This window comes from Stomoxys calcitrans, chromosome 5, assembly GCF_963082655.1.
Source record: "Stomoxys calcitrans chromosome 5, idStoCalc2.1, whole genome shotgun sequence".
Classification (NCBI taxonomy): Eukaryota; Metazoa; Arthropoda; class Insecta; order Diptera; family Muscidae; genus Stomoxys; species Stomoxys calcitrans.
The window spans coordinates 34,153,026-34,180,330 of record NC_081556.1 but is presented as its reverse complement, the minus strand read 5'-3'; the positions used below and the strand labels follow the sequence as shown (position 1 = coordinate 34,180,330).

The 27,305-nt window shown below is 40.3% G+C and overlaps 5 protein-coding genes across 5 annotated transcripts; 3 read left to right on the top strand and 2 right to left on the bottom strand.

Moving 5' to 3' along the window:
* Positions 1-1,202: 1,202 nt before the first annotated feature.
* Positions 1,203-2,813, top strand: LOC106090392 (cytochrome P450 6A2-like). Its single transcript, NM_001365011.1, is given in 2 exon segments — positions 1,203-2,325; positions 2,395-2,813. Coding segments are annotated over 2 exon segments (1,503 nt in total). The 5' UTR covers positions 1,203-1,241.
* Positions 2,814-7,123: 4,310 nt separating this feature from the next.
* Positions 7,124-8,700, top strand: LOC112806049 (Cytochrome P450-6a2-like). Its single transcript, NM_001365018.1, is given in 2 exon segments — positions 7,124-8,213; positions 8,279-8,700. Coding segments are annotated over 2 exon segments (1,503 nt in total). The 5' UTR covers positions 7,124-7,132.
* Positions 8,701-14,213: 5,513 nt separating this feature from the next.
* On the top strand, positions 14,214-15,852 carry LOC106090411 (probable cytochrome P450 6a21). The gene is made up of 2 exons (XM_059370061.1): positions 14,214-15,366; positions 15,434-15,852. The coding sequence occupies exons 1-2, from the start codon at positions 14,268-14,270 to the stop codon at positions 15,850-15,852; spliced, it is 1,518 nt and encodes a 505-aa protein (XP_059226044.1). The 5' UTR covers positions 14,214-14,267.
* A 963-nt stretch (positions 15,853-16,815) lies between these two features.
* LOC106090398 (probable cytochrome P450 6a21) lies at positions 16,816-18,498 on the bottom strand. Its single transcript, XM_013256564.2, has 2 exons — positions 17,317-18,498; positions 16,816-17,256 (listed from the first exon to the last, which is right to left on the bottom strand). Exons 1-2 carry the CDS (start codon positions 18,413-18,415, stop codon positions 16,829-16,831), a joined length of 1,527 nt encoding a protein of 508 aa, XP_013112018.2. The 5' UTR covers positions 18,416-18,498; the 3' UTR covers positions 16,816-16,828.
* Positions 18,499-22,188: 3,690 nt separating this feature from the next.
* LOC106090407 (probable cytochrome P450 6a21) lies at positions 22,189-24,070 on the bottom strand. The gene is made up of 2 exons (XM_013256571.2): positions 22,886-24,070; positions 22,189-22,689 (listed from the first exon to the last, which is right to left on the bottom strand). Exons 1-2 carry the CDS (start codon positions 24,000-24,002, stop codon positions 22,271-22,273), a joined length of 1,536 nt encoding a protein of 511 aa, XP_013112025.2. The 5' UTR covers positions 24,003-24,070; the 3' UTR covers positions 22,189-22,270.
* Positions 24,071-27,305: the final 3,235 nt, after the last annotated feature.

The following is a 27,305-nucleotide window of genomic DNA, read 5'->3' as shown; positions in this document are numbered from 1 at the left end:
CTTCCAACAACTCATCTGGTTAAAAATCAGTTCATAACCTGATATAGCTAAATCGATCTTGGATCTTGGCTTCTTGAGCCACTAGAGGGCGCAATTCTTACCTGATTTGGCTGAAATTTCGCATGACGTGTTTTGTTATTACTTCCAACAACTGTGGAAATCTTTAGCCTCTAGAGGGCGCAATTCTTATACGATTTGGCTGAAATTTTGCATGGATCGTGTCAAAAATAGTCTAAATCGGTTCATAACCTGATATAGCTCCCCATTTCATCCTCTGAGCCTCTAGAGGGCGCAATTTTTACTCGATTTGCCTGAAATTTTGAAGGTGGTATTTTCTATGACTTCTAACAGCCATATCAAGTACGATCAATATCAGTCGATAACTTCATATTGCCTATATACATATTGAACAAGTAAAAGCGTGCTAAGTTCGGCCAGGCCGAATCTTATATACCCTCCATCATGGATCGCATTTGTCGAGCTCTTTTCCCGGTATCAGCCAAATCGGATAATAATTGCGCCCTTTAGAGGCTCAAGAAATCAAGATCCCAGATCGGTTTATATGGCAGCTATATGGGATTATGAACCGATTTGTATCATACTTAGTGAAGTGATACCGAAAAAAAATTTGCAAAAATTCATTCAAATCGGATGAGAATTGCGCCCTCTAGAGGCTCAACAAGTCAAGACCCAACATTGGTTTATATGGCAGCTATATCAAAACATGGACCAATCTGACCCATATACAATCCCGACCGACCTAACGAAATTAGTATACCCCCATCCTATGGTGGAGGGTATTAAAATGCTATCCATGATGGAGGGTATATAGGATCCGGCCTGGCTGAACTTATCACGCTTTTACTTCTTTGCTACTACAGCCGAATAACAAAGCGGACGGACTTGGCGATATCGCCTTAGTATGACAAATGGATATCAATCAGAATAAGAGTATGATTATTCCTCCACTTTTGATGGTTGACAGCCAACTGAAGCGTGCGTATGATTCGTTCTCAACGTTTTGCATCTATTTTGTAAAAATATTTGGCAAGTCATTGCGTCACTTCCAATTGGTGATTCTCGTTATGGGTTATCAGTTTATTAGTTCGCCTTTCTTATTTGGAGATAACCTAATATACTGAGCTAAAAATACCAACCCAATTCTATATAAAGTGCCTTCAAACATATTGCAGTATTAGTCTGCACAAAAGAAAGGTCCAGCATTAAACCAATTAGCAAATATGGAACCAACTACACAAGTCTTGTATTTAGTATTAGCATGTACGTCTGTGGTGTTACTTTTCCTAAGAAGACACCTTAACTACTGGAAGAGACGTGGCATACCCCACGAAGAGCCCCATGCGCTGTTTGGTAATATGAAAGGTGCCCGCAGCGAAATGGGTGTGGGAGAAATCTTGGCCAACTATTATCACAAATTCAAAGGAAGCGGTCCCTTTGCGGGTATATACATTGGCCTGCGTCCGGCTGCAGTGCTTTTGGATAAGACTGCCATTAAGCATGTGCTTATCAAGGACTTCTCCAACTTCACCGATCGCGGTTTGTACTACAATGAAAAAGAGGATCCTTTGACGGGACATATATTCTTCATGGATGGCCAAAAATGGCGCAGAATGAGGAATAAACTTTCGCCCACCTTCACTTCGGGTAAGATGAAATACATGTATCCCACTCTACAGAAAGTGGCCGACGAGCTTGTTGAAGTTTTAGCAGAACGTATTCAGGAAGATCCTGTGCTCGAAATACGTGACCTATTGGGGCGTTTCACCACCGACATCATTGGTCGTGTAGTCTTTGGCATTGAGTGCAATTGCTTGAAGAATAAAAATTCGGATTTTATGAATTTTGGGCGCAAATCCATTGAAGTACCCCGTCATCATAGTGTGATAATGAATTTAATTGACAGTTTTCCCGGAGTGGCACGCAAGTTGGGTATGAGAGTTTTGCCCGAGGACGTGCATCAGTTCTTTATGAGAATCATCAAGGAGACAGTGGACTATAGGGAGCAGAACCAAGTAAAGGCCAACGATTTCCTGAATTTGTTAATAGAGCTTAAGAACGACAAGGAAGACAAGTCCGGTCTAGGAGGTTTAACTTTCGAAGAGATGGCAGCCCAACTTTTTGCTTTCTTCATAGCCGGCCTGGAGACTTCGTCCTCGACCATGGCATATGCCATCTATGAATTGGCTATGAATCCAGAAATTCAGGATCGCTTGCGTCACGAAGTCATGCAGGCATTTGAAAAGGACGAGGCCATAACCTATGAGACTGTTATGCAGATTCCTTATCTCAATCAAGTATTAAGTGGTGAGTTTCTTTACTTTTTTTTTCATAAATTATAAATCACAAATTCCTTGCAACTTTGCCAAATTCCAGAGTCTCTGCGAAAATACCCTATTGGCTCATTTGTCACTCGCCGTGCTCTAAACGATTACACAATTCCCGGTTATCCCAAATATTCTGTGGAAAAGGGTACCACTTTTTTCGTATCCATCTTGGGTATACACCATGATCCAGAATTGTATCCTAATCCTGAAAAATTTGATCCGGAACGTTTCTCTCCCGAGTTGGTTAAACAACGTGAATCGGTGGAATTTCTGGGCTTCGGAGATGGACCACGCAACTGCATTGGTATGCGTTTTGGACAAATGCAATCTCGTCTGGGGCTAGCCTATATTATCAAGCATTACCGTTTCTCAGTGTGTCCCCAGACTGAAAGAAATCTAAAATTTGATCCCCTGTCTCAGAGCTTGAAGACTTTGCATCCTATATTATTAAGAGTTGAAGCTATATGATAAAGTTAGTTTATAAGAAAAATAAAAAAGAAAAAATTCTGAAATTGAAAGTTTCACTAGATGTTAATGGCAATTCAAAGGCTTTGGCTTATTAAGGTTCAATAATTAGTTTAAAATCTTGATACCATTCCATGGCAAAAAAATCAAAAATATGGTGATTTTGTTATGGCAATAAGGTTGTAATCGAGGTCCTTCCCTTAAAATCATGAAGAAGATCCAGCAAAGAAGTCTTTTGAAGGCAAACACGATAGTACACGCAAACTGGAACGACCATGGCAAGATCAAATGGTGGGAGACACCTCGAAACTATGTGTTCAGAGGTTATAAAATGATCGCAGAAAATCGAGGCGCTTGGAACACTGTTCTACGTTCGACTGGAACAACTGTTTTGTCATAGCCAATTAAAGTAAGTAATTGAGATATATCCTTATGCTGCTGAGACTGCCAAATGAGTTTGCACTCTACCACACCGATATATACGAAATTTAGAAATTATGTGGATATTATGGCGATGCTCAAGGGCTGAGGCTCGAAGTGAGTGGTGGAATGTTTAGAGTCCCTTAACTAACTCCAAGTTCACGGCATAACGTTGAGTTGGGTTCCGAACATGATGGTATTCCAGGTAATGAGAAGTCTTACTACCATGCCAGGAAGGGCTTGAGCTCCAGCTTGAGTGCTATATGTCGAGTATTTTAAAAGTTTTTTTTTATACCCGCCACCATAGGATGAAGGTATACTAATTTCGTCATTCTGTTCGTAACACCCAGAAATATGCGCCTGAGACCCCATAAAGTATATATATTCTTTATCGCCGTGTCATTTTAACTCGATCTAGCCATGTCCGTCCGTCGAAAGCACGCTAACTTTCAACGAAGTAAAGCTAGCCGCTTGAAATTTTGCACAAATACTTTTTATTAGTGTAGGTCGATTGGGATTGTAAGTAAGCGAAATCGGTCCATGTTTTGATATGGCTGCCATTTTAACCGGTCTTGATCTGATCTTGATTTGACTGAAATTATGCACCTGATGTTTTGGTATCACTTCCAACAACTGTGCTAAGTATGGTTCAAATCGGTCCATGTTTTGATATAGTTGCCATATAAACCGATCTTGGGTCTTGACTTCTTCAGCCTCTAGAGGCCGCAATTCTCATCCGATTTGGCAGAAATTTTGTACAACGGCTTCTCTCATGACCTTCTACATACGTGCCTTATATGGTCTGAATCGATGAATAGCTTGATACAGCTCCCATATAAACCCATCTCCCGCTTTTGCTTCTTGAGCCCCTACAAGGCGCAATTCTTATCCGAATGTACTGAAATATTACACAATGACTTCTACAATGTTCAGCATTCATTTATGGTCCGAATCGGACTATAACTTGATATAGCTCCAATAGTAAAACAGTTCTTATTCAATAGTCTTTGTTTGCCGCGCATAGAACTCGACGAATGTGATCCAAGGGGGAGGGAATATAAGATTCGGCCCGGTCGAACTTAGCACGCTCTTACTTGTTTTTATACCCTGCACCACCACTGTTGTACAGGGCATTATAGATTTGTGCATTTGTTTGCAACGCTAAGAAGGAGAGACCCACTAATAAGTATACCGATCGACTCAGCATCACTTTCTGATTTGATTTAGCCATGTCCGTTTGTCCGTCTGTGAGTCCATTTATTCTTGTAATCAAAGTGCAGGTCTTATATGTTGTCCGTTTGTCACGAAATTTAGCACATGTCACTTTTTTGGCCCAAGGACAAACGCTATTGATTTTGAAAAAAATCGTTTCAGATTTAGATATAGCTCCCATATATATATTTTATCCGACATGGACTTTTATGGCTGTAGAAGCCACAGTTTTGGTCCGATCTTTACAAAATTTGCATTGGATTTTTTATCTAAGGTCTACATATGTGTGCAAAATTTCATAAAAATCGGTCCAGAATTAGATATAGCTCCCATATATAAGTATCGCCCGATTTGCACTTAGATGGTCGTAGTAGCTACAATTTTCAACCGATCTGCACAAAATTTGACACGGACTGTTTTGTTACTGATCTTAATATATCTGGAAAATTTCATAAAAATCGGTTCAGATTTAGATATAGCTCCCATATATATATTTCATCCGATTTGAACTATTATAGCTGTAGAAGCCACAATTATGGTCCGATATTTACCAAATTAAGTGAGGAGTCGTTTTTTTAAAGTCTCAATGTATGTGCAAAATTTCTCAAAAATCGGTTCAGATTTAGATATAGCTTCCATATATATCTTTCATCCGATTTGAATTTTTAAGGCTGTAGAAGCCACAATTGTGGTCCGATCTTTACCAAATTAGGTGAGGAGTCGTTTTTGTGAAGTCTCAATGTATGTGCAAAATTTCATAAAAATCGGTTTAGATTTAGATATAGCTCCCATATATATCTTTCATCCGATTTGATTTTTAAGGCTGTAGAAGCCACAGTTTTGGTCCGATCTTTACCAAATTAAGTGTGGAATCGTTTTTGTAAAGTCTCAATGTATGTGCAAAATTTCATAAAAATCGGTTTAGATTTAGATATAGCTCCCATATATATCTTTCATCCGATTTGACTTTTTAAGGCTGTAGAAGCCACAATTTTGGTCCGATCTTTACCAAATTAGGTGAGGAGTCGTTTTTTTAAAGTCTCAATGTATGTGCAAAATTTCTTAAAAATCGGTTCAGATTTAGATATAGCTCCCATATATATCTTTAATCCGATTTGACTTTTGAAGGCTGTAGAAGCCACAATTGTGGTCCGACCTTTACAAAATTTGGCAAGAGGTGCTTTATTCGACGTCCTCATGTGTGTGCAAAATTTCATAAAAATCGGTTTAGATTTAGATATAGCTACCATATACATCGTTCATCCGATATGGCCTTTTAGTGCTGTAGAATCCACAATTTTCGCCCGATTTTATATGAGACGTTTAAATTGACGTTCCAATACGTGAGCAAAATTTCATTAAAATCAGTTCTAATTTAGATATAGCTCCAATGTGTAAATTTCATCCAATATGGACTTTTATGGCAGTAAAAACCACAATTTTTGTAACATCTTAATGACACATACTGGGACATCAAACACCATTTGACGCCCTAGTATGTGTCATTAAAAATTGGCACAGGTTTCGATATAACTCTCATATAATCTTTTATCCGATATGGCCTTTTAAAGATCTGGAAATCCAAATCTTTTGTCCTATGGTAGGAAAATCTTACAAGGCTCTAAATTGCTATTTCAATTGGTATCCAAATTAAAGTCTGACTAGATCTCGAGATAAGTTCTACATATAAAAAGTACTACATGCACTAGGTGGTGTAGGGTATTATATAGTCGGCACCGCCCGACTTTTGCCTTTCCTTACTGGTTTAGTATTTAGAGAGCACAACAAGCCGATTACTGGCTTATGTGTATGTCCATAGTGGCATGGGACGGTTTAATGTCCGCATCCTATTTTCAACCTTACCTAACCTAGGCGGAGTTTAGTACGAATACTGCATGTCTCCGATCGCCATCAGCCTCATACTTTCTACCAATCTTCCAGTCCCTGGTCGAAAGATTGGGAGTACATTCCCTTAGTCTGCTAAGTATGGATTCAGAGTTTGGAGGAATCCTTGGTATTCAAGTCAGTTTTCCATGAAGTTTACTAAATTTCCGCAAAAGAAGTTTCGATATTTCTCATGAACATTCCATTTAGGAATAAGGAATACTTTTCTCATATGGATGAGTGGCGTCCGATTAAAGTTTGAGCTCAATGATAATGGGCCTTCTTGTTTATGGGGGCCTTCTTTTTTTATGGGGGCCTTCCTTTTTATGGGGGCCTTCTTTATACCTCTCAAATGTGGCCTTATTATGGGGATAACCACCGCTGAAAAATTTTTGTGATATTCACGCTCATTCGATCGGCGTTACAAGCAAAAATGCTAACCTCTACGTCACGATGGCTTTGTCGATACTTGCGTTGGGTGATAATGACATATATATTTCTATTTTCGTACACCAAATTTAATCGAAAATGATTCCTCCAAGTCTGCAAAAATCACTTGTCACGTTCACTTTTGCCAAGTCATTTGGAATGACTTTGCCAAAATGACCAAGCGATTTAGTGGAACAAATTTAAACTTTTCCAAGCTTATCAGATAATATTTGCTTCAAATTATGCTATAATTTATGAGATAGTATAGCTGACACGACTGGCAAATTAATATAAGCAGAAGGTTACAGAATTCCAACATTAGTTAGCTTGAAAATCTTCAAAGCAATAGACACACCCCTCAAAAATAAAAATTGAAAATGGAACTCGGCCCAAGTTTTCTATATCTCATAATAGCTGTCACCTCAGTGGCTATATATTTTTTGAGGAAAAACTTGAATTATTGGCAAAACCGGGGTATACCTCATGAGAAACCCCATATCCTATTTGGCAATATGATAGGATTTCGTACCAAGCTGGGATTTGGTGAAATTATGGCCAACTATTATCGCAAATTCAAGGGTACCGGTCCCTTTGCTGGCATATATCTGGGACAGCGTCCTGCTGCAGTGCTCTTGGATATCCCCACCATCAAGCAGGTCTTGATTAAGGACTTCTCCAACTTTACCGACCGCGGCTTGTACTATAATGAAAAAGATGATCCTTTGACGGGACATTTATTCTTTATGGACGGTGAAAGATGGCGCAACATGAGGAATAAACTATCGCCCAACTTTACCTCAGGCAAAATGCGTTACATGTATCCCACACTAGTTAAAGTGTCTGAAGAATTTATGAAAGTTTTAGCTGAACGCATTCAAGCAGATCCCGTGCTCGAGGTACGTGACTTGTTGGGCCGCTTTACCACCGACATTATAGGACGTGTGGCCTTTGGCATTGAATGCAACAGCCTGAAGGAGCACAATACGGATTTCATGACTTTGGGAAGAAAATCCATTGAAGTGCCTCGACATAATAGCCTGATAATGCAATTCATAGACAGTTTTCCCAGATTGGCTCGCAAACTGAATATGCGCATTTTGCCCGAGGATGTGCATCAATTCTTTATGAGAGTCATCAAAGAGACGGTGGATTATCGGGAAAAACACCATATAGAAGCCAATGATTTTTTGAATTTGTTGCTGGAGCTGAAACATGATACGGAAAACAAATCCGGTTTGGGAGGTCTGAGTTTTGAAGAGTTGGCAGCCCAGGTTTTTGTATTTTTCATTGCGGGCTTTGAAACCTCTTCATCCACCATGTCCTATGCTCTGTATGAGTTGGCCTTGAATCAGGAGCTGCAAGATTGTTTACGTGAAGAAATCAGCGCGGCTTTTGAGAATCATGAAATCACCTATGAAGTGGTTATGAATTTGCCTTATCTCAATCAAGTTTTAAATGGTGAGTATGGTGAATTTTTAACTGCCTTAACTTCAAAGCCACTACAACAACCATTTCTGTTACAGAATCTTTGCGCAAATATCCCATTGTACCATTTCTCACACGTCGTGCTCTTAAGGACTACTCTCTTCCCGATTATGCCAAATATACCATAGAAAATGGCACTACCGTCATAATACCCACTTTGGGTATACATCATGATCCCGAGATCTATCCTAATCCCGAGATTTTCGATCCTGAGCGTTTTAATCCTGAAATGGCAAAACAGCGTGAATCTGTGGAGTTTTTAGGTTTCGGTGATGGTCCACGCAATTGCATTGGCAAACGTTTTGGTCAAATGCAGTCACGCCTGGGAATGGCCAGTATTATCAAGAACTTCCGATTCTCAGTGTGTCCACAAACAGAGATGAAATTGAAATTTGATCCTTTGGCTCCGACTTTGACAACACAAAAGCCCATCTATTTAAAAGTTGAAGTTATTAAATAAACATTGATTAAGAATAACTAAAAAAAAAAAAAGTAAGAAACAAGGAAGAAAGTTTTGCCGGGAACCCACCACCATGGACTTAAATTTAAACAAACTGAACTCAGTTGAAGTTCATTGAAGTTACCAAATTACTAAACTTCTGTCAAACCAGGCAAAAATTAAAAAATTTTAGAAGCAATTGAAGGCTTAGCGGGAAATGGGATTATATGGGAGCATTCAGTCAGCCAACACCCAGGGGATGTCCCCTTTGAATGCAGTGCATTGCGTTGAAGAGAGGAAATTAGAAATTGGAGGGAGGGGAGGATGTAGTGCTTATTCCCATTTGTCTTAAATCTTTGGATGTCAAAGTGGATGGGAAAAACATTAGCCGCAAGTCGATTCCACATACGAACGGTTCGGGCGAAATAAGAATTCTCTCTATAATACATTGTGCCGTCTGCTGGCCAATCAATTACAAACGGGTGTGAGTTCCTGGAATGTCTAGTATCCCTGACATACATCCTTACATCATGAATAACAAGACGAATATCAGACAAACACACACCACGAAAGTACCGATAGAACAGCGCCAAACAACCCACATTGCGACGACGATGAAGGGAGGCAATAGAGTTGGATACCCCACATTGTCCCCAATCAACGCCATCGCTCTCCTCTGTATACGGTCCAATAGCTGCAGGGATGATTTTGAAGCTCCAGCCCATACATGTGAGTTGTACTCCATTTTCGTCCTTATGAAAGTGGTGTAGATGTTAAGAAGATCAATTACTTCACTAATTCTTACACCGTTTAAGGAAGCCTAAACACTTGAATGCTTCTTTCGACACTTCGAATACATGCCCAACGGACATCACATTTTATTTGCATGCTCAGAACATCAATAGCTTCTGAGTTTCAATTTCGTTAAGAGTTTAGGGTTGGGTTAGTTAAGAGTGGCAACGGACATCACTTTGTATTTGCATGCTCAGAACATCAAGAGCTTCTGAGTTTCAATTTCGTCACGAGTTTAGGGTTGGGTTAGTTAAGAGTGGCAGTCCTTTACATACTCACTTGGACACTGTTAAGTCCATTGTGATACCCCGGTAGCGACAGACCAAAGCTTCTGGAGGGAATCGAACGCACAACCCCTGCAATGGTAATCCAAAAACGCTACTCGTCTACAGGGGCACCCTATGCAAGAGTTTGGCCGGGCCGACTCTTATATACCCTCCACCATGGATCGCATTTGTCAAGTTCTTTGCTCGGTATCTCTTTATAGGCAAACAAAGGATAGTGGATAAGAATTTCTATGCTATTGGATTTATATGTCAGCTTATGAACTAATTCCGGCCCTACTTAGCTTGGATGTTGGAGACCATAGTAGATACCATAGTGTAAGAAATAAAATCGGGAGATCGGTTTACATGGGAGCCAAATCGGTATACATGAGAGCTCTTATGAACCGATCCAGACCATATTTAGCACGTATCTTAAAGTCCATAGAAAAAGTCACTTTGCAAAATTGCAGAAAATTCGAATAAGAATAGCGCCATCTAGAGGCGCAAGAAATAAAATCAGGAGATCAGTTTATATGGGAGCTATAAAATCGGGAGATCGGTTTATTTGTAAGCTATATCACGTAATGAACCGATTCAAACCATATTTTTTACCTGTGTTAGAGGTCATAGGAGAAATCATCGTGCAAAATTTTAGTCAATTCGGATAAGAGCTGCGCCCTCTATAGGCGGGAAGTAATTGCGCTATCTAGAGGCTCAATAAGTCATATAGGGATATCGGTTTATATGGGAGCTATACTAAAACATGGGCCGATATGGCTCTTTTGCACTCTTATAGTCACCAAGGAGTGTGAGAAGCAGGTAAAAGCCTTCTCTGAGGATTGCACAATCCGCATCCTATGGTTAACCCAAAGCCTTTCGGGTCGACGCAGTTCGATTTAAGCGCGTAGGCGACAAATGCGCATGTAACACTGTGTGACAGCAAAACAGTTGGTAGGACGGCGAAAAATCTTATGGGGTGATCCGGATCGTGAGAGGACGAGGCTATTATTGATAGGAAGTAAGAAGGAGGTCAGTATAGCTGTTGGTGTTATAACGGGACACATAAGACTACGAGCTCACTTATGCAAAATCGGTGCGGCAAGTGATAGCATATGCAGGGCATGTGGGGAAGATGATGAGACGTTGGACCATTTACTAGAAACAACAATTTTCTTCTTCGAGATTACTTTTTAGAGCGCACTACAAGCCGATTACTGGCTTAGGTGTATGTCTTAAGTGGCATGGGGCAGATTAATATCTACACCCTCTTTTCAACCTAACCTAACCTACAGTCACCAAAAACCAAACATAGTTTCTATTGTTGTAGTCTGGTGACTCGGGGGCCGCCCGAAACCCGCCAAATGAATACATAGACCAATCACGACAATTCAGCGTCGTAGGCGAACATGTGCTACAATGGTACGAATTCGATATTCACATTCAGAGCGAAGTGTCTCCACCCTAAAAAGATATTAAAGAGTTAAAGAAGGGGCAGCGGAGCGGTACCGGTTCGGCTAGTGTATACATATTCTTGATCGTCTCGACGTTCTGAGTCAAACTAGCCATGTCTGTCCGCCCGTCTGTAGAAATCATGATAGCGGTCGAACGCGTAAAGCTAGCCGCTTGAACTTTTGCACATATACTTGATATTGATGTAGGTCATTGGGGATTGCAATTGGACCATATCTGTTCCGATTTGGATACAGCTTCCATATCAACCGAATTCCTGATTTGATTTTTTGAACTGCTGGAAGCTGCAATTTTTATCTGATTTGTCTGACATTTTGCACATGGTGTTCCGTTATAACTTCTTGCAGTTGTGTCAAGTACGGTCCAAATCGGTCAAGATCCTGATATAGCTCCCATATAAACTGATCTCCCAATTTGACTTCTTAAGCCTCTGGAAGCCCCAATTGTCATCCTATTTGGCTGAAACTTTGCGCATAGTGTTCAGTTATGACTTCCAACAACTGCACCAAGTATGGTCCAAATCGGTCTGGAACTTGATATAGCTCCCATATAATCCCGATTTGAATTCTTGAACCTCTGGAAGCCGCTGTTTTAGTCCGATTTGGCTGAAAATGTTGCACATAGTGTTCCGTGATGACTTGCAACAACTGTAACAAGTATGGTCCAAATCGGTCAATAACCTGATATAGCTCCCATATAAACCGATCTCCCGATTTGACTTCCTGACCCCTTAGAAGCCGCAATTTTTTCCGGATTTGGCTAAAATTTTGCATGCAGTGTTCTGTTATGACTTCCAACAACTGTGTTAAGTACGGTTCAAATCGGTCAATAGCCTGATATAGCTCCCATATAAATCGATCTCCCAATTTGACTTCTTAAGCCTCTGGAAGCCTCAATTTTCATCCGATTTGACTGAAATTTTGCGCATAGTGTTCTGTGATGACTTGCAACAACTGTACCAAGTATGGTCCAAATCGGTCAATAACATGATATAGCTCCCATATAAACCGATCTCCCGATTTGACTTCCTGACCCCTTAGAAGCCGCAATTTTTTCCGGATTTGGCTAAAATTTGGCACGCAGTGTTCTGTTATGACTTCCAATAAATGTGTTAAGTATGGTCCAAATCGGTCAATAACCTGATATAGCTCCCATATAAACCGATCTCCCGATTTGACTTCCTGACCCCTTAGAAGCCGCAATTTTTTCCGGATTTGGCTAAAAATTTGCACATAGTGTTCCCATATGACTTTAAACAACTGCACCAAATATGGCCCAAATCGGTCTGGAATTTGAAATAGCTCCCATATAAACCGATCTCCCAATTTGACTTCTTGAACCCTGAAAGCCGCTGTTCTAGTCCGATTTGACTGAAATTTTGCACATAGTGTTCTGTGATGACTTGCAACAACTGTACCAAGTATGGTCCAAATCGGTCAATAACATGATATAGCTCCCATATAAACCGATCTCCCGATTTGACTTCCTGACCCCTTAGAAGCCGCAATTTTTTCCGGATTTGGCTAAAATTTGGCACGCAGTGTTCTGTTATGACTTCCAATAAATGTGTTAAGTATGGTCCAAATCGGTCAATAACCTGATATAGCTCTCATATAAACCGATCTCCCGATTTGACTTCCTGACCCCTTAGAAGCCGCAATTTTTTCCGGATTTGGCTAAAATTTTACACGCGGTGTTCTGTGATGACTTACAACAACTGTACCAAGTATGGTCCAAATCGGTCAATAACATGATATAGCTCCCATATAAACCGATCTCCCGATTTGGCTTCTTGAGCCCCTGGAAACCTCAATTTTCATCCGATTTCGCTGAAATTTTGAACATAGTGTTCTGTCATGACTTCCAATAACTGTGCTTAGTAAGGTCCAAATCGGTTAAAAACCTAATGTAGCTCCCATATAAGCCGATCTCCCGATTTGGCTTCTTGAGCCCCTGGAAACCTCAATTTTCATCCGATTTCGCTGAAATTTTGCACATAGTGTTCTGTTATGACTTTCAATAACTGTACCAAGTACGGTCCAAATCGGTCTTGAACTTGATATAGCTCCCATATAAACCGATCTCCCGGTTTTACTTCTTGAACCCTTGGAAGCCGCATTTTTTGTCCGGTTTGGCTGAAATTTTGCACATAGTGTTCTGTTACGACTTCCGACAACTGTGCCATGTACGTTTTAAATCGTTCAAGAACCTGATATAGCTCCCATATAAACCGATCTCCCGATTTTACTTCTTGAACCCATGTAAGCCGCAATTTTTTTCCGATTTTGCTGAAATTTTGCATGTGGTGTTCCATTATGACTTTCAACAACTGTGCCGAGTACGGTCCGCCTCTCAGTCTATTACCTCATATAGTTCCCATATAAACCGATCAGCCGATTTGCCTACTTGTGCCCCTGGCAGACTCAATTTTCATCCGATGCGTGCGGTGTTCTGTTATGACTTTCAACAACTGTGCCAAGTACGGCCCAAGTCGGTCTATAACCAGATATAGCTCCCATATTTTAACAGAATCCATGGTGGTGGGTTCCCAAGATTCGGCCCGGTCGAACTTAGCGCTCTTTTACTTGCTATCTTTTAACTTGTTGTTTATCTCGTTCTTGCTCCATTCCGCTCTCCAGTTTTGTTCAAGCCATCTCAGTTTGCAATACCAAAACTATACCACAGAGAGAGCTGGCCAAATTGCCATGGTTTTCCAAAAGTTTGTTTTGTCTGTTTATCCTATATTTTGAAGCGAATAGCTTTTGCTTAAAATGCGAAAACCAGGCAACAAGAGGGAGAGAGAGAGAGAGTGAAATTTTGGGGGTAAAGCATTCTGGCTATCTAATCAATACAAATCCATGGAAGCGTTGCTATCAACATCAACATTCTCATACAAGTTTACGCATAAACACAATGAGTTAGCACAATAATCAGAACCGGCCCAAACATATTCGTCATAACTGCAATGACAAGGGGCAAAAATATTTCAGTCTAATACCCAACTCTCTCGGGTAAACATTAGCACGGCGCCGCTTTGTAGCTAAGCAAACTTTCATCGCAATGGCAATTACCTCAATTTTGCTGTATGCTGTTTTGGCTTTGATGGGCTATTTGGTGTATGTCATGCATAAACGTATGTCATACTGGAAGTCCAAAGGTATCATAAGCGAAGATCCGCATTTCCTAATGGGCAATATGGCGGGATTGCGCAAAGCCAAAAGTTTTGGAGATATCTGGCAAGAGTTCTATGACAAATATAAGGACACTGGCCCATTTCTGGGCTTCTACTTTTTCAGCAGACCTTCGGCATTTGTGTTGGAGCCCGCATTGATCAAGAATATTCTGATCAAAGATTTTAATAAATTTACGGATCGTGGATTTTATCACAATGAAAAAGATGATCCTCTATCGGGGCAATTGTTTCTTATCGATGGCCAAAAGTGGCGACGCATGCGCACTAAACTTTCGCCCACTTTTACCTCGGGCAAAATGAAGTTGATGTTTCCCATTGTAACGGAGATTTGTGATGAATTTGTGCAGGTGCTTAGCAAAATGTGTAGTGAAACTCCCATCATTGAGATGAGAGAAATGTTGGCCCGCTTCACCACCGATGTCATTGGCTCCTGTGCCTTTGGCATTGAGTGTGGCAGTTTGAAGAATCCCAATGCCGAATTCCGTGAATATGGTCGCAAAAGTTTGGAAGAGCGCAGACATGGCAACTTGGTGGTGGCCTTTACTAACAGCTTCCCCCAATTGGCCAGAAAATTGAAAATTAAAATGTTCCCCGAGGAGGTGATTAACTTCTTTTTGCGCATCGTAAAGGAGACGGTGGATTATCGTGAAAGCAACAATGTGCGCAGAAATGATTTCATGGATATGTTGATCGATTTGAAGAACAAGAAGCTGGTGAAATCCGAACATGGAGATGATTTGACAAATCTGACCATGGATGAAATCACCGGTCAGGCTCATGTGTTTTTCAATGCAGGCTTTGAGACTTCTTCGACCACCATGGGATTTGCCTTGTACGAATTGGCTAGAAATGAAGATATACAACAGAAGGCACGCGAAGAGGTAATGGAGATGTTTGCCAATAACGAGGATAAGTTTAGCTATGAGAGCATGAAGGAAATGCCTTATTTGGACCAAATTATATCGGGTAGGTATTTTTAAACTTCTTTAAAAGCTTTTCACTTCATTTATTTTTTGTTATTTAACCAAAACAGAGACCCTACGCTTATACACTGTGGTTCCTGTCCTCAATCGCCAGGCTGTGGAAGACTACCAGGTGCCGGGTCATCCGAAATATGTCATCAAGAAAGGCATGCCTGTTCTCATACCCATCTCAGCCATTCACTTGGATGAACGCTACTATCCCAATCCCAAGCAATTTAATCCTGAGAACTTTGCCCCCGATAAAGTTGCACAACGTGATGCCATTCTCTATTTGCCCTTTGGCGAGGGACCACGCAACTGCATTGGCATGCGTTTTGGTAAAATGCAAACCATGGTGGGTTTGGCCCTACTTTTAAAGCACTTCAAATTTTCCATATGCTCAGAGACACAAATACCTTTAAAATTCGATAAGAAAAATTTCTTAATAGGCTCTGAGAAGGGCATAACATTGAAGGTGACCAAAATATAAAAAAAAAAACTTAAGTCCATCTTTTTGGCCTATCTATAGATTCAAGTGCTATTAGTATGAAAGCAATTGTTTTGATAAAGTGATCAACGCCTAAATGTAAATATTGCCAAATCATTGCGTTTAAATGTGTATTGACTGAAATTAGTGCTGATAGTCGTATCATTATTTAAGTATTTATAGACAAATGTAAACTTTTCGTTTGAAAATACAAGTAAATCTGTTGTTTAGGTTTGGCAAGAAGTGAACCATAGCAAAAACAGAATAAAGTCCACCGCCTTCATAGCAAAGGTTCATACATTAAACGACCAAACAATTTAATTTTTACTCAAACTTACTTTACTTAAAATGGCTATGACAGAACATTTGTCCCGTAATCCGAACTTAAAATAACTTTTCAAGTGCCTAGATCTCCTGCAATCCTTCTCTAAACTCTCACAATAAGTTTCGAGATGTCTTTCATTACATGACTTTTCAATTGGATTTTTGGTCTCCTCGGATTGCGTATACCACAGTGCTTAGCTTCAAAAGACTTCTTCACTGGAGCCCCTACATTGATTCTGACAACATTACCCACCCAACACACCGTTGGCAAGGTGCTTTCATCTAGCAATTGGGTCTTTACTTTGTTTTAATTGGCTGTGAAGATGCCTTCTAGTTCCTACCGTTGAACCATTCAGATCGCTTTGAAATGCCCAATAACCGATACCGGGATTTGACTTCTTCAGCCCTTAAAAGCCTAAATTTTGATCTGATTTGGCCCAAAACCCTATCATTGCCAAGTTTTATCCGGATCGGTCAATATGGTGATATAGGTCGCCCAAAGTAGCGATATCCCGATAAAATGTCTTGAAAATTTATTCAATTAAAACAGGTTCAAAATATGGAACTTATAAACTATGTACCAAAAGTTTTTAAATATTTCTTTCTGCAGATCATATAACCAGAAATTTTATTTGCGATCATATAACCAGAAATTTTATTTGCGATCCAAATTCTGCACCAACAAAGGGATCCCACCCTCTGAGGACAGCAAAAGGCTTTTCTTGTCAATTTTCATGGGAATTGGTGTGCGATCACAAGTGGAAAATTTGAAATTTGCCAACAACAAGGCTAGACCAACAATGGCCTGCATTTTGCCAAAACGTGCGCCTATACAATTTCGTGGTCCATCGCCAAAGGATAAATTCAAGACAGTATCACGAGCAGCCACTTTGTCGGGACTAAAATGATCGGGGTTGAAAACGTTTGGTTGGGGAAAATAGCGCTCATCACGATGTATGGCTGCCGAGGGTATGAAAACGTGCATACCCTTCTTAATGACATGTTTGGGATGATCAGGCACAACAAAATCGTCTGCAGCAATTCTTATAATGGCAGGTACAATGGTATAAAGACGCAGTGTTTCTGAAAGTAAAGAAAAAAAATTCAAGAAAAATCTTTGGAACTTGGAACTTAACCACTTACCCTCTATTATCTGCTCCAAATACACCATATCCTTCATACATTCATAAGTGAAGCAGTTGTTGTGGGCACCCAATACCTTTACAACCTCCTCCCTGGCCTTCTCTTGTATTGCCTGATTGAGCGCCAATTCGTAGAGGGCAAAACTCATGGTGGTCGAAGATGTCTCATAACCAGCCAAAAGAAATACAAAAGCCTGGGCTGCCAATTGGCCAAATGTTAGATTGGTCAGTTCTTCGCCATTATCGCTTTTCATCAGTTTGTTATTCTTCAAATCGATTAACATGTCCATAAAATCATTACGCCTTACATTGTGCTGCTCGCGATAATCCACTGTGCTTTTGGCTATGCCAAGGAAAAACTTTTCCACATCCTCCATGGTTTCCTTTAGGTGAAGACGCCTGGATAGCTGAGGAAAATTGAAGCGCACCATAAAGCCCAGAGTACCATAGCGTTGTTCGGTAAGAGCCTTACGGCTCATTTTCCTAAACTCCACTTCAGGATTGTGTAAACTGTTGATCTCCAAGCCAAAGGCACAGGTGCCAATGACATCGGTGGTGAAACGGGCCACTAAATCGCGTACCTCCATTACCGGAGAGGTGGCCAGAGATTTGTTGGCCACTTCCATCAGTTTATCGCCAATTTCCATAACCAATGGAAACATGGCTTTCATCTTTCCCGAGGTGAATGTGGGTGATAACTTGTTGCGCATATAGCGCCATTTGTCGCCTTCCAAATTCAATAGATGACCGGTTAGTGGGTCATCCTCTGCATTGTTATACAAGCCTCGATCAATAAATTTTGAAAAATCTTTGACAAGTATATGCTTCATTAGAACTGGATCCAAAACAAAAACAGCAGGTTTGGTAAACCAATAGAACCCCACAAAGGGGCTAAAATTTTTAAATTTCTCATAATACTCCTTTATGATTTGACTGTAGCTTCTGCTTGACATTATCCCCTCAACGTTGCCCAACAGCCAATGGGGAGTATCGCAGGCGACGCCCTGATCTCGCCAATACGCCAATTGTTTTCGTTTTTTATAACCCAAATAGACGAACAAGAAAATCACACAGGCCAATAGAATTGTGGAAACGCTCATTGTTGCAGAGTTTTTAGAACTGTGGAAGAAAAAAAACAAAGAACTTGTTTAACCGAAATATTTTTTGTGAGCGCCTATGAACTTGTCAGAGAAAACACTTTAACGCTACTGAGAACCCCAAAACAAGTAGCACCCATATATAGCCAATTGGTTGAAGCTCGCTTAGAGCTTTTAATACCATTTAGCATAGCATGGAGAGTGTTCTAACTTCATCACTCCGTTTGTTACGTCATACAAGTTTGTCAAACAGACCATACGAGTATATGCATATTCTAAAGCCATGCCTATCTGTGTTGAACTAATCTGTCTGTCTGTCGAAAACGATCAGAGTTTCCAAGTCTAAGGCTAGTCACGAGTAGCCGGGCATTAATGATCTCCGTCGGTTGGTATATTAGCTGGGCTATATTGCAGCATACTTAGATGAAGCTTCCCCACAAACCGATTGCGATTTGAGTTCTAAAGCACCCAAAAATACAAACTCTAATCTATTTTATCGAAAATATTCTCCTATGACTTCTTCATCTCAACCTAAACAAGTAAAGAGGCATTAAGTTTGGTTTTATATGTAAATCACGGGCGGGCCCTCCCCTTACCTCAATTTTCAAAAACGTCAGATCATGGAGTTGTATGCCACCTCATGGTACCTCAAAAACACAAACTTGCCGTAAAATGCTGGGGCCAACTAACCTGGGGGGACGCCCCAACTCAAAACCCACCTGAACGGACATGTTTACCGTCTGGGACAATGGGTATCAAATGAAAGGTATTTAAGAGTACAGTACGAACTTGGTATAAAAATGTCACTCTTAGGGTCGGGGGGTCCCCCACCCCCAAAAACAGGACACTTTTACCACTTTGGGCAATATGAGTATCAAATGCAAGATATTTAAAAGTAGAGTACCAATCTAAGATGAATATTTATTTCTTGGTGTCTGAGAGGCCTTTCCAAGGAGGTCAAAAGGCCTAACATAAGTCACTGTGACAAATTTCAGCGAAATCGGACTACAAATGTGCCTTTTATGGAGCCAAGACTTTAAATGGAGAGATCGGTCTATATGGCAGCTTTATCCAAATCTGGACCGATCTGGGCCAAACTCAAGAGGTATGTCGAAGGCCCAAACGCAACTCACTGTCCCAAATTTCAGCAAAATCGGACAATAAATACGCCTTTTATGGGTCCAAGACTATAAATCGAGATATATTTAAATCTGGACCGATCTGGGCCAAATTGACGAAGGATGTTGAAAGGCCTAACACAAGTCACTGTCCCAAATTTCAGCGAAATCGGATAATAAATGTGGCTTTTATGAGGCTAAGACTATAAATCGGAGGGTCGGTCTATATGGCAGCTATATCCAAATCTGAACCGATCTTGGCCAAATTAATGAAGGATGTCGAAGGGCCTAATGCAACCCACTGTCCCAAATTTCAGCAAAATCGGATAATAAATGTGGCTTTTATGGGCCTAAGACCCTAAATCGGAGGATCGGTCTATATGGCAGCTATATCGAAATCTGAACCGATCTGGGTCAAATTGAAGAACAATGTCGAAGGGCCTAACACAACTCACTGACCCAAATTTTAACAAAATCGGATAATATATGTGGCTTTTATGGGCCTAAGACCCTAAATCAGAGGATCGGTCTATATGGGGGCTGTATCAAGATATAGTCCGATATAGCCCATGTTCGAACTTAGCCTGCTTATGGACAAAAAAAGAATCTATGCAAAGTTTCAGCTCATCTCTATTTTTAAAGAATTTAGCGTGATTTCAACAGACAGACGGGCAGACTGACGGACAGACGGACGGACATGGCTAGATCGACTTAAAATGACATGACCATAGGGTTTTAGACGCATATTTCGAGGTGTTACAAACAGAATGACGAAATTTGTATACCCCCATCCTATGGTGGAGGATATAAAAAAGAGGCCCCTTATATTTAAGCTTAAACGTGAATCGGGCAGCATCATTGATATATTAGAAGTTTGCCCCTATACTTTAATAGAATGTTCATGAGCAAGTTTGCATTTTTCACAGGGTCGAAGATTAACACTTTGAGGTGTTACGAGCGAAATGTCTAGTTTAGTGTACCCATCCTAGGTACAATAATAACAGGTATGGCTTCGCAGAAGAAAGTCTTGTACAGGCAGTTTTGATCGACTCAGACAATAGTCAAGGCAAAAAGTTGTTATTTCGAGCAAAAATTAACGGATTTAGAAATTTAGTTTTCTTTCAAACATTTTTATACCCACCCACCATAGGATGGGGGTATACTAATCGAGTCATTCCATTTGAAACATCTTGAAATATTGCTGTAGGACCCCATATAGTATATATTGGTTTGCCCAAAAAGTAATTGCGGATTTTTTAAAAGAAAGTAAATGCATTTTTAGTAAAACTTAGAATGAACTTTAATCAAATATACATTTTTAACACTTTTTTTCTAAAGCAAGCTAAAAGTAACAGCTGATAACTGACAGAAGAAAGAATGCAATTACAGAGTTACAAGCTGTGAAAATATTGAACATCCGAGCGATCACGGAATGGGTGAAGTGGTGTGATGCTAACACGAAGACGTCGAGTGTGAATATCTTTACCGACAGTAAAATTGCCATGCGGGCAATAACAACCAGGACGGTAAGGTCACGAATAGTCTTGCAGTGTAAGAAGGAGATCAACGCTTTCTCTGAGGATGATAAAATCCGCATCGTTTGGGTGCGGGTCATATGGGAGTAAGGGGAAATGAAAGGGCAGACGTTTTGGAGGTGAAGGCCTGAGAACTGTCGTCAATAAACTTTGTAGCCCGTAGCCTTTCGGGTCGACGCAATCCGAGTTAAGGTAGTGGGCGACGGATGCGCATGCAACATTGTGGAACAGCGAAACGATGGGTAGGACGGTGAAAATCCTATGGAGGAATCCAGATCGTGAGAAGATAAGGCTATTACTGAAAGGAAGGAAAAAGGAGGTCATTATAGCTATTGTTATCATAACGGGTCGGCTCACTTATGTAAAATCGGTGCGGCAAGTGATGGCATGTGTAGGGCATGCGGGGAAGATGATAAGACGATGGAGCATTTCCTTTGTTATTGCCAGGCTTTCGCGTCTAACAGATACCGGCACTTAGGTAGAGGCACAATACCACACATGAACCAACTTAGGGAAGTGGCATGAAACACAATTTAGGATTTTTTAGGTAGCACTGAATTGCTAACTTTAAATTTTCTTTTTAGAGGTTACTTTATAGTTTTTAGAGCGCACAACCAGCCGATTACTGGATTAGGTGTATGTCCATAGTGGCATGGGCCGGATTAATATCTGCACCCTCTTTTCAACCTAACCCAACCCAACCTAGTATTGAACATTGGGAAGTGCAAATGGGCCATATCGCTTCAGATTTAGATATAGCTCCCATATAAACCGATCTCCCGATTTGATTTATTGAGCTCCTAGAAGCCTAAATTTTTTGTCCGATTTGGCTGAAATTTTGCACATACTGTCCAGTTATGAGTTTCTCCAACTGTGCCAAGTACGGTCCAAATCGGCCAAGAACCTGTTATAGCTTCCATATAAACCGATCTCCCGATTTGACTTCTTGAACCCCTGGAAGCCTCAATTTTCATTCGATTTGGCTGAAATACGGTCCAAATCGCTCTATAACCAGATATAGCTCCCATATTTTAGCAGAATCCATGGTGGTGGGTTCCCAAGATTTGGCACGGCCAAACTTAGCACGCTTTTACCTGTTGTTATCAATAAAAAATATTTTCAATTTTATCCTCAATTAATATCAGGTTAATATCGGCAACCATTTCTTTGAAATAATTTCTTAATACATTCACATTTCATGTCTATTACAATTTCTCAACTTTCAAATAGATACCACTCTCCGAGGACACCAGGAAACTCTTCTTATCGTATGTCATGGGAATCGGTGTCTGCTCACAGGTGGAAAACTTAAAGTTCTTTAACAGCAAGGCCAAGCCAACCAATGTCTGCATTTTGCCAAAACGCAAGCCAATGCAATTTCTGGGTCCTTCGCCAAAGGATAAATTTAATATAGAATCACGTGCGGCCACCTTTACGGGAATAAAGTTGTCAGGATTGAAAACATTGGGTTGGGGAAAATAGCGTTCATCTCGGTGTATGGCACATGCTGGTATAACGACAAACATTCCCTTTTTGATTACATAATGAGGATGGTCAGGCACAACATAATCCTCCAGAGCCCTACGCAGAAGAGCAGATATAACGGTGTAAAGTCTAAGGGTTTCTGTAAAAAAAAAAAATAAACAACAACAAGCCAAAGTTTTAAACAAATCATTAACAATTGGAATCTACTATAAAGGTGTAAAGTTAACAGTTTTTTAATACGTTATGAAAATGTTAAAACTTCGATGAGAGTTTCAAACTCATCGTCATTACTGTATTTCAGCTACGGCTGTGATATGCCTCATATATCGACTTACCCTCTATGACTTGATCCAAATACACCAATTCCTTCATGCACTCATAGGTAAACTGCCCTCCATGTTTCTCCAAAACTTGCTCAACCTCTTGCCTAGCCTTCTGTTGCACTTTTTGATTTTGGGCCAACTCATATAAAGCAAAGGACATAGTGGTCGATGAAGTTTCAAAGCCAGCTAACAGAAAGAAGAAAGCCTGCGCAGCTATCTGACCAAATGTCAGATTGGTCATCTCTTCTCCTGTTTCACTTTTCATCAATTTGTTGTTCTTCAAATCGATTAGCATATCCATGAAATCATTGCGTTTCACATTATTCTGCTCTCTATAGTCTACAGTGTTACGGACAATATCTAGGAAAAACTCTTCAACATCGGCCACAGTTTCCTTGACATGAAGGCGACGCGAGAGTTCAGGAAAACTGAAACGTAGCATAAACCCCAAAGTGCCATAACGCTTTTCCACGATTGCTTTGCGGCTCATGCGACGAAATTCAACATTTGGATTGTGTAGACTGTCAATTTCAAGGCCAAAGGCGCAAGTTCCAATGACATCGGTGGTAAAGCGAGCGACCAAATCGCGCACCTCCAACACCTGATCAGAGACAAGAGTCTTGTGGAAAACTTCGATTAAATCATTGCCCAATTTAGTAACCAATGGGAACATGACCTTCATTTTGCCCGACGTAAAGGTGGGTGAGAGTTTGTTGCGCATATGGCGCCACTTGGCTCCATCCAAGTTAACAAGTTGTGCCGACAAAGGATCATCTTCCTCATTGGTGTATAGACCACGATCCGTGAACTTTGAGAAATCTTTGATCATTATGTGTTTAATCAAATTCGGTTCCATAACAAAGACAGCCAGTTTGGAGAACCAATAGAAACCGACAAAGGGTCCCGCTAATCTGAATTTGGCATAATAATCACTAATTATATGATTTAAAGGCTTCGAAGTTCCTAAACCTGCAACACTACCCATTAACCAATTGGGTGGCTCACAGGCAACACCCAAGTCCTTCCAATAATTGAAATGTTTTCGCATCCTTAATCCAATGTACACAAGAAGCCCGGCTAATGTGGCCAATAGAATCTCTATTACGGACATTGTCCAGTAAGTTGGCATCCATCAACAAAATTAAGAAATTTAATCTACTTTCGATAAGAGATACTGCCGGATAGAACTTGGGGCTTTTAAAGTTAAAGCGCTACTGAAGTAAATTTAAAGATATTCAAGCTTTTTGTGCGATGTTCAACAATGATTTTAGTGGAAGAGAGGATGCTTAGAAAACGCCTTCTCTCTCTCTCTCTAACTCTCTCTCTTTCTCTTCTTCCTTGGTTAATGGGAGATGCAGTTGAGTTTTAATTTGTATTTTTATACACACCACCATAGGATTGGGGTTATATTTATTAAGTCAATCCGTTTGCAATACATCGAAGAAGCGATTTCCGACCCTACAAAGTATATATATTTCCGATCGTCGTAAAATAACTCCAATCGTCGTAAAAAAACGTTTTAACGTGTGTCTGTCCGTCCGTCTGTTGTAATCACTCTACAGCCTTCAAAAAGACGAGATATTGAGCTGAAATTTGGCACAGATACGTCTTTTTGATGCACGCTGGTTAAGTTCTTGAACGGTCCAAATCGGACCATATTTGCATATAGCTGCTATATAGACCGATCTACCAGTAAAGGATCGAATGCCCATAAATGCCTTATTTTGTATCCGATTTCGCTAAAATTTTAAACAAAAGGTAGTTTTGGGCCTCCTAACAAAGTACCCAAATATGGTTCAGATCGGACTATATTTAGATATAGGTGCCATATAGACCGATCTGTCGATAAAGGGTCTGAAGCCCATAAAAGCTTTATTTATTGCTCAATTTCGTTGAAATTTGAAACAGTGGGCCATTTTAAGCCTTCCGACATCTGACCTAAGCATGGTGTAGATCGGACTATATCTAGATATAGCTGTCATATAGACCGAATTGCCGATAAAAGGTCTGAAGCCCATAAAAGCTTTAGTTTTCAACCGATTTCGCTGAAATTTGAAACAGTTGAAACAGGCCTCTCAACTTTGAATCTTAATATCGTTTAGATCGGACTATATCAAAATATAGCTGCCATATAGACCGACTTACCGATAAATAGTCTGACACCTATAAAAGCTTTAGTTTTCAACCGATTTCGCTGGAATTTGAAGCAGTGAATAGTTTTAGGCCTTCCAACATAGGACCCAAATATGGTTCAGATCGGACTATATTTAGATATAGCTGCCATATAGACCGATCTGCCGATAAAGGGCCTGAAGCCCATAAAAACTTTATTTTTTATCCGATTTCGCTGAAATTTGAAACAGTGAATAGTTTCAAGCCTCTCAACTTTGAATCTAAATATGGTTCAGATCGGACGACATTTAGATATAGCTGCCATATAGACCGATTTACCGATAAAGGGTCTGAAACCTATAAAAGCTTTAGTTTTCAACCGATTTCGCTGGAATTTGAAGCAGTGAATAGTTTTAGGCCTTCCAACATAGGACCCAAATATGGTACAGATCGGACGACATTTAGATATAGCTGCCATATAGACCGATCTGCCGATAAAGGGTCTGAAGCCTATTAAAGCTTTATTTTTTATCCGATTTCGCTGAAATTTAAAACAGTGAGTAGTTTAAGGCCTCCTAATATAAGACCCAAATATAGTTCAGATCGGACTATATTTAGATATAGCTGTTATATAGACCGATCTGCCGATATAGGGTCTGAAGTCAATAAAAGCATTTTTATACCCACCACCGAAGGATGGGGGTATATTCATTTTGTTTGCAACACACCGAAATATCCATTTCCGATCCTATGAACTATTGTATATATATTCTTGATCAGCGTAAAAATCTCAGACGATCTAGCCATATCCGTCCGTCAGTCTGTTGATATCACGCTACAGTTCTTAAAAATAGAGATATTGAGCTGAAACTTTGCACAGATTCTTCTTTTGTTCATAACCAGGTTAAGTTCGAAGATGGGCTATATCGGACTATATCGTGTTATAGCCCCCATATAGACCGATCGGCCGATTAGGGGTCTTAGACCCATAAAAGCCACATATATTATCCTATTTTTCTGAAATTTGGAAATGTGAGTTCTGTTAGGCCCTTCGACATCCGTCGTCAATTTGGCCCAGATCGGTCCAGATTTGGATATGGCTGCCATATAGACCGATCCTCCGATTTAGGGTCTTAGGCCCATTAAAGCCACATTTAATATTCGATTTTGCTGAAATTTGAGACAGTGAGTTGTGTAAGGCCCCTCGACATCCATCGTCACTTTGGCCCAGATCGGTCCAGATTTGGATATAGCTGCCATATAGACCAATCCCCCGATTAGGGGACTTAAGCCGATAAAAGCCATATTTATTATCCGATTTTGCTGAAATTTGGGAAAGTGAGTTTTGTTAGGCCCCTCGACGTCCTACGCCAATTTGGCCCAGATCGGTCCAGGATTAGATATAGCTGTCATATAGACCGATCCCCCGATTTAGGGTCTTAGGCCCATAAAAGCCACATTTATTATACGATCTTGCTGAAATTTGAGACAGTGAGTTGTATTAGGCCCTTCGACATCTTTCTTGAATTTGGCTCTGATCGCTTCAGATTTGGATATAGCTGCCATATAGACCCATCCCCCGATTAGGGGACTTAGGCCCATAAAAGCCACATTTATTATCCGATTTTACTGAAATTTAAGACAGTGAGTTGTCTTCGGCCCTTCAAAATCTTTCGTCAATATGGCCTAGAGCGGTTCAGATTTGGATATAGCTGCCATATAGACCGATCTCTCGATTTAAGGTTTTGGGCCCGTAAAAGGCGGATTTATTCTCCGATTTCGCCGAAATTTGGGACAGTGCTTTGTGTTAGGTTCTTCGACGTTTTTCTGCAACTTGACTCAAATCGATCCAGGTTTGGATATAGCTGCCATGTAGACCGATATCTCGATTTAAGGTTTTAAGTCCATAAAAGACGCATTTATTGTCCGATTTCGCCGAAATTTGGGACAGAGCGTTGGGTAAGGCTCTTTTTTGCAACTTGGCCCAAATCGATCCAGATTTGGGTATAGCTGCCATGTAGACCGATTTCTCGATTTAAAGTCTTGGCCCCATAAAAGACACATTTATAATCCGATTTCACTGAAATTTAACATAGTGACTTATGTTAGGCTTTTCGACATCCATGTCGTATATGGTTCAGATCGGTGTATTTTTAGAGATAGCTACTTAACGCCTTTTTACTTATTTCTATCATTGCCACAATATATATAAATTTTAGTCGAAATTCTACATATCAAATTGAAGCAATTTTTAGTTTCGACGACTAAGCTTGCATTTAGGATAGGGTATCAAGAGGTCGCCTTTTTCCCTCCATAGCGC